The sequence below is a fragment of the Zea mays genome, chromosome 1, assembly GCF_902167145.1.
Source record: "Zea mays cultivar B73 chromosome 1, Zm-B73-REFERENCE-NAM-5.0, whole genome shotgun sequence".
NCBI lineage: Eukaryota > Viridiplantae > Streptophyta > Magnoliopsida > Poales > Poaceae > Zea > Zea mays.
Genome location: NC_050096.1, coordinates 39,067,040 through 39,074,047, shown reverse-complemented (window position 1 = coordinate 39,074,047; position 7,008 = coordinate 39,067,040). Strand labels below are relative to the sequence as shown.

Sequence of the window (7,008 nt, the reverse complement as noted above, 5' to 3'; positions counted from 1 at the left end):
TCCTCAGGAGGTAAGTTGGCAGGCTTGCCCTCAGCGGCATAATAACATGACATTGCAGTTAGCCACAACTCCATTTTAGCTTTCCATATCAAGAAGTTTTTACCATCAAAAGGATCAGGCTTTAGCACAGCAGCAAAACCTCTGACAGAAAAATGTCTAACATTAGGTTTTTGGATTGTTAGAAATATAGGCATTTTCCATATCATTTTAATTCCATAAATTAACATTATGATGATGACATATAAAATATGTTTAATCATAGAAATCACGATCTCAAATATATCCATAACAACACTTTACTCTATAGACAGTAGAGTGTAATCTACAATTCCCTTTTTTACAACGATTTGCTGCGGACAATCTAAATCTTTACTATGGATGGAAATTGAATCCATCAAGTCCTCTCATCTCCTTCCAAAGCAGTTTGCACCTGAGTATCTCTACCCTGAGAAGTGGGATTGCATGCAGAAATCTTCTTGAGTTAGAGCTTCCATAGTTTCTGCTTCATGCATAGTTGTACTTTTGTCAAATCTGGTAAATCTATTTTGTCAAATGGTGAAGTTGTTCGTATGTGCCCAAGTAATGGTTGTGTTACAGTTATGTGTCCACGACCGCAGTCAAATGTATAGTTCTACAAGAACAAGGCGCAGAATGTCACTGTTTTGCTTTGCATATATGGTTAGTACTGATACTCTGCGTATCTACGAAGAAGCCATCCTATTCCGCGAGTAAATTTCATCTCCAGTCGGTTCTAATTTCTAGAAACGTTCAGCGTTTAGTGTCGCCGCTTCCATATCCTGCGAGCATTATTTGAGAGGGTGGCCTAAGTAAAATGCTTAGCTGCATGAGCTGCCCTGGGCCCTTGAGAAAAACGGCAGGTGAGGTGAGAAACCTGAACGCAGCGGCGAACAGTTGGCACTCCTGCTGTCCTGCAGCTGGTGTTGGACAGAAGCTTGGAAAAGGTGACACCGGACGACACAGCACGAACGGCGAGATGCTGCGGTTACCCGCCACGCCCCCACTGTCATCCCCGACCGCATCCGGGAAAGCGAACTGGCAGAAAAATCGACGCCGAGGCTCATCAGGAAAGCAGTTCTCCAGTTTCGCGCGAGAGAGAAAGTGCCCAAGGAAAGAAAAAAAAAATCTTGCGCGCGAATCCGAGGACCCCCGGCAGCGCGATCTCTGTGACAGCGATGTCCCGTCCCAGGCCGCCGAACACGTCGCCCGGCCCGCGCCCGCGACAACTCCTCGGTGATGGCCGCGCGGATCCCGAGATGCGCGATTGGGGCGGGGACGCGGTGCGTTACTGCGTTTTGCGTGGTGTCGCCGTCGTGCCGGCTTTACGTGGCGAGCGGCCGCGCGTCGGGCACCCGCAAGCCGGCCGCGGGTATCGTGGTCCCAACGCAAGCGAGCGGAGCCAGAGGCCAGACACAGACAGACAGCCCTGCGTGCCGGCTGTCAGTCGTGCGCGCGCGGACGATGACAGACGGAACGAGTTGCGTCGTGAACGTTTCTACTTTGCTTGGCGCCTTGCACCACCCCGAAAGATGAAAAAGAAAGAAAAAAAAGGGAGAGACTACTCTACTGTGATTGCCCGTCCCGTCTGATTTTATAGACGCATCGGAAGATATATTTGCTTTATTTGTGCTATGAGATAGAGAGTGGGAGAGCCAGGTTTCATAGGCGAAATACTGAGAGGCTCGTGGTCGTGGCGATCACAACAGCAAAAATGTCTGCTCTACGGCCAAATGAATCTTGACACATCGTTGTCAAAGTGTTTTTACTTTCCTTGTATGAAGGAAATGAAACCGATCCTACAGATCTTCTTCTTCTCGCAGAAAAGTTGGCGACGCGAGTGATACGCCACCGATTTATTAACCCTCATACCTTACCATAGGGACAGAGACAGGACCAATCGTGTGTAAAATAGGACAAAAAAAAACCTGCATCGCGACCAATCGCACACGACGAAAATATCTCGCCGATGGAATGGGCCAGATGGCTGGCTGGCGTTGCAACTTGTAAAGCGGCTCCAGGCCCATTTGCACGACAGCACGGCGCGCCCAGCCATCGAACCTGCCAGGCGCGACCCTACTCTCTCTGACGGTTCGGTTCAGAGGACTGTGCGGGATTCGGTTCACAATGCTACGACCTACAATCAGAGAGACGGATCTATTACTGATTACTAGTATTTTCTCAGCACTCAACGATAAATACGTATTGATACAAAATTTTGTGCTTTTATTGGACACACATTATTTAGCTGAGAACAGATCTACCCACAGGTGGGTGGGGCTCCAGCCCTCCTATCGCACCTAAACTCATAGAGCCCACTAAAATCTCTTTAAAATAAAAATCGAGTAGGATTGATCCGACTCTATTTATAACTTTTTAAACTAAGATTAATAAACTTACCTAAATTGTTTTTTAGATGATCATTGGTCTAAAACAACGTATGCCACGCGCACAACCAAGTGCAAAGAAACATGACAGGGAGTTGTCTGGATTACCTACACCATATACTGAAGCCAAGACCATGTAAATGATCAGTTGTTCATAGAAACATCCTAGGTCCGACCTACAGTAAGTATCATGTCGGTGGCCCTATAAGCATCCGCATCTACTAAGGGAACTCAACTTTGAAAACTCGAATGGATCCATATCTTTTTTCTAGGGTGAGCAATCTCATAGTGTCATATGACTAGAACATTTAGTTATACAGTCTAAGTTTTTCCTTTCTGAATTTGGCTTATCTTGTTTCCAAACTCATGCTCATTCCGTCAATCAACTAATATTACACCAATCTGATCAGCATTTGACCCCCAACAACTTAGCACACGCCGGCCGGGGCCCTTGCCGAATGATGGCTGGGCCAACAGGCCGCCCGCCACCAGGCTGAGAGGCCTTGCCTTTATTTGCCCTTTTGATTTATTACTAATTAATATTTTCTAAGTACTCAACGATCAATACGTCTTGATACAAAATTTTGTGCTGTCATTGGACACACATTATTTAGCTGAGAGACGGATTTAGCCATAGGCGGGGTGGGGCTCCAGCCCCCCCCCCTACCGTTCCTAAACTCATAGAGCCCCACTAAAACCCTTCTAAAAAACATAAAAACTTTCATATATAATTTAGTCTCTCCTAATTTTTTTTTTGGCTCCATCCGACCATCCCTAAGCTTGTATAATTATAGGTGTTAATAAATCCGAGGCACGTACAAAATAAGGATATTATAAAAAGGTAAAAACTGATTGAAATAGTCACAATTCTCGCTATTCTTTTAGATGGAATGTATTCGGTATAACTATATATTTCTATATAGATATAAATTTAGATTTTATTTTTACTTTTATATTAACTGTAATTATTTATATTTTAATGCATATATTACTTTTATGCGCTTTCTTTGTCAGCATACACATATTCATACTTCAATAACTACATGCAGAACAACTTTTGCTTTAAAAACTATGGATAAAAAAAAGATATATACTCCTCAAACGAAATGGCGTAGTTACCAAAATGCGAGTTTGAATCAGTGCTGTCCATTTTGTATTCGTATTTGAAAAATATTAAAATCTATATTTGTATCCAGAAAAACAGTCGATTTCCGACTAACAAATATCTGAGTTCCAGCGGTACCGCCTGTTTCATTTCCGCCCAATAACTAGGGCCTCTATTGTTATCTTGGAAAAAATCTAGCCGTCCGGTACACCGTACACCAAGCAAATATCTAGCTAGGCTTGCCACGTATCCCGTGTCGTGATTACGACCAAGTGCCTTTTATTTCTTGTGGGCGCTAATGTACGTTCAAAGTACGTGTTCGGAGTTTAGCACAGATGGCACAATGGCACTGTCATCCGACAAGGACCTGTTTTTGTGGAGCCACGGCCGATGCGATTTCACATAATAATCACATATGATTCGCGTGCAGTAGAATACAGTACCGAGTAGCAGCGCTCCACTTGGTTCCGACTTGTGATCCTTTTCGTGAACGTGTACCTGAGAGGCATGACTGTGTATTCCATTGCCAAGTCATAAAGAGATAGTAGCGCGGTACAGGCGTACAGCAATCCAGCTGCCAAACTACAGAGACCTAGGCAATAACTTGCTGCCAAAACTTAAAGCTAGAAAACACCTTGAAAATAAAACCAAAACCCGGTGTGTGTACAGCGCAAGGCGCAGAGATCCATTTACGTACATGCCAAACCAACAACGAGAGGCAGATCCGGGGAAGCGAGCTGTAGCCCGTACACCACCCCTTGCCGCTCCGCCTCCACGTGTCGACCGCCCGCGCCTCCCCTGCCGGCCTCACGCTTATCTCTCCACGGAAGGATACGTCAACCACGTAGACCGGGCCCGTCCGCCTCCCCATCCCCCACACAACAAACGTGCCACGCCCACCCCACCCTCGAGCCAGCCAGCGAGTCACAGCGCCCGCGGAGGGCCGGTCGTTTACTCGTGGCACGCGGCCGCGCGCCCCAGATCGCTTCCGCCTGGTGGACGCGCCCAGGCGTCGACACGCGTCCCGGGGGCACGTACCGGCCATGGGCGCGCGTCACGTGGGCCGTATCGGACGCCTTCGCCGCTGTCACACAACTGTACGGGGGCCGGCCCGGCGGCCGCGTGGCGCGTGGCATCCCTGCTCCTGCCTTTTATACCCCCGCGGCACCACTTGGAACGCAAACGCAACCCCTCTCGCTCTCAAGCTTCAAAATCCCACTAGCGAAAGGAAAACGGGAGAAGCTAGGAAGCAGCAGCCGCGGCATTTCTTCCTTGAGCGTTCGCCTTCGGCTGCTCAACGCGTGCTTCGTTTCAGGAGAGCCTTGGTGGCATCTCTGTTTCATGGCCGAGATCTGCTGTGAGGCGGCGGCGGCGGCGGCGGGGTCGGACCAGAAGGGGGAGTGCGCCGGCAGCCGCGCGGCGCGGCGGCGGAGGATGGAGATTCGGCGGCTCAGGGTGGTGGCCGAGGAGGCGTCCGCCAAGAGGCGGAGGCTGGAGGCGGATGAGGAAGACGCGGTTGGGGGGCGAGCGCCGAGGTACGGCGTGACGTCGGTCTGCGGGCGGCGGAGAGACATGGAGGACGCGGTGACCGCCCGTCCGGAGTTCATCAACGGCCACCACTTCTTCGGGGTGTTCGACGGCCACGGCTGCTCACATGTAAGTGCCCCGTGCCCGCTATCTCTTCTTCAAACTGTTCGGTTCTTGGCATCTGAACTGAACTGTGTTCGCTAATTCTTCTTCATGTGCATCACGCAGGTGGCGACGTCGTGCGGGGAGCGGATGCACCAGATTGTGGCCGAGGAGGCGACAGCTGCCGCAGGCTCGTCGGTTTCGGACGAGACCGCGCGGTGGAGGGGTGTCATGGAGAAGAGCTACGCGAGGATGGACGCCGAGGCCGTCGTCTCCAGGGAGACCGCCGGCCCGGCGCCCACCTGCCGTTGCGAGATGCAGCTTCCCAAGTGCGACCACGTGGGCTCCACTGCCGTCGTGGCCGTGGTGGGGCCTCGCCACCTCGTCGTCGCCAACTGCGGCGACTCCCGCGCGGTCCTCTCCAGCGGAGGCGCCACGATCCCTCTCTCAGCTGACCACAAGGTACTGCGAACAAAGAAAAAACAAAAAAACGAGTTCTGTTTGTTTTTTCCCCTGTCACGGGCTCGGCCGCTCGGTCTCGTAGACAGATGAAGTGTGTTGGTGCCTGCGTCGTTCTAATCAAGTTCGCATGAATGATGATGATTCGCTGCAGCCTGACCGCCCCGACGAGCTCGAACGGATCCACGCAGCGGGAGGGCGCGTCATCTTCTGGGACGGCGCCCGCGTCTTCGGCATGCTCGCCATGTCCCGAGCCATCGGTGACAGCTACCTGAAGCCGTTCGTGATCTCCGACCCGGAGGTGCTGGTGGTGGAGAGGAAGGACGGCGAGGACGAGTTCCTGATCCTGGCCAGCGACGGGCTGTGGGACGTGGTGAGCAACGAGGTGGCGTGCAAGGTCGTGCGCACCTGCCTCCGGAACAGGGCGCCGCGCGGTGGCCGGGAGCGGTCGAGCCCGACCTCCAACCTGAGCCCTAGGCAGAGCAGCGCCAGCGGCGGCAGCAGCAGCAGCGGGGACGAGGAGGCTGGTGGGCCCAGCGGCGACGGCGCGGGGTCCGAGAGCGACGGCGAGAGCGCCGAGGACAGGGCGTGCGCCGAGGCGGCCATCCTGCTGACCAAGCTAGCGCTGGCGCGGCAGAGCGCCGACAACGTCAGCGTCGTCGTCATCAACCTCAGGCGGCGCCCGCGATCGTGATCGGTGGTGGTGGCTCTGTGATGGACTAGCCGTTCTTGGTTGGTTTGGTTTTCTGGCCCCCTCCGTAAGTTCAAATGGGAGCCCGGTTCACCTTCGCTTCGGCAGAGCAATCATCAGACAAGATGTCAAAGCGAAGATCGAACAAAATGTGAGATCCTTAGCAAAATTGCATGCTACTTCCTTTTACAGTAGTACAGCAGGACTATTGTTTCGTTAGCGTTTTTTTATGGGTGGGTTGAGGGGTGCGTTTCTGATCTGGTCGGACAGATCATCCCGCCTTTCTTCCCCCGGTAAATTCTCCAAATAGAAAAGCGCATGCGTCTCCGATGTTTGAAGAAACTTTACCGTGCGTCCGAGAGATTTAATTGTAATATATAGTCCAGTGCCCCTTTCACTAGCCAAATGCCCAAATCCTTCCAACCTTCTCTGACTAAGATCGTGATGTGCTCCTCCGGTTCCGTGTTTCATGTTTTATATAAATAAATTTGACCCACCATGATTGTCCAGAACGCGTTCGGCGACGCTGCGTCAGCTGCGCAACCCTGGATACAATATCCCGGGGGACGGATGTTTTCTTGGTGGCGTCCCGTGTCCTCCAAAGTTTTTTCATTAACTTCCAGATGAGATGGAACACACGCACAGAACAAACATGACAGTGTTTCCTGCCGGCTCGTTCGTCGCTGAAAAGTCCGTCGGTCCTTGCTCCTTTCCCTGTGGCC

The 7,008-nt window shown here is 51.5% G+C and overlaps 1 protein-coding gene across 1 annotated transcript; it reads left to right on the top strand.

Moving 5' to 3' along the window:
- Nucleotides 1-4,741: 4,741 nt before the first annotated feature.
- Nucleotides 4,742-6,721, top strand: LOC100192073 (uncharacterized). The gene is made up of 3 exons (NM_001279945.2): nucleotides 4,742-5,163; nucleotides 5,263-5,598; nucleotides 5,750-6,721. The coding sequence occupies exons 1-3, from the start codon at nucleotides 4,849-4,851 to the stop codon at nucleotides 6,287-6,289; spliced, it is 1,191 nt and encodes a 396-aa protein (NP_001266874.2). The 5' UTR covers nucleotides 4,742-4,848; the 3' UTR covers nucleotides 6,290-6,721.
- The last annotated feature ends 287 nt before the right edge of the window (nucleotides 6,722-7,008 follow it).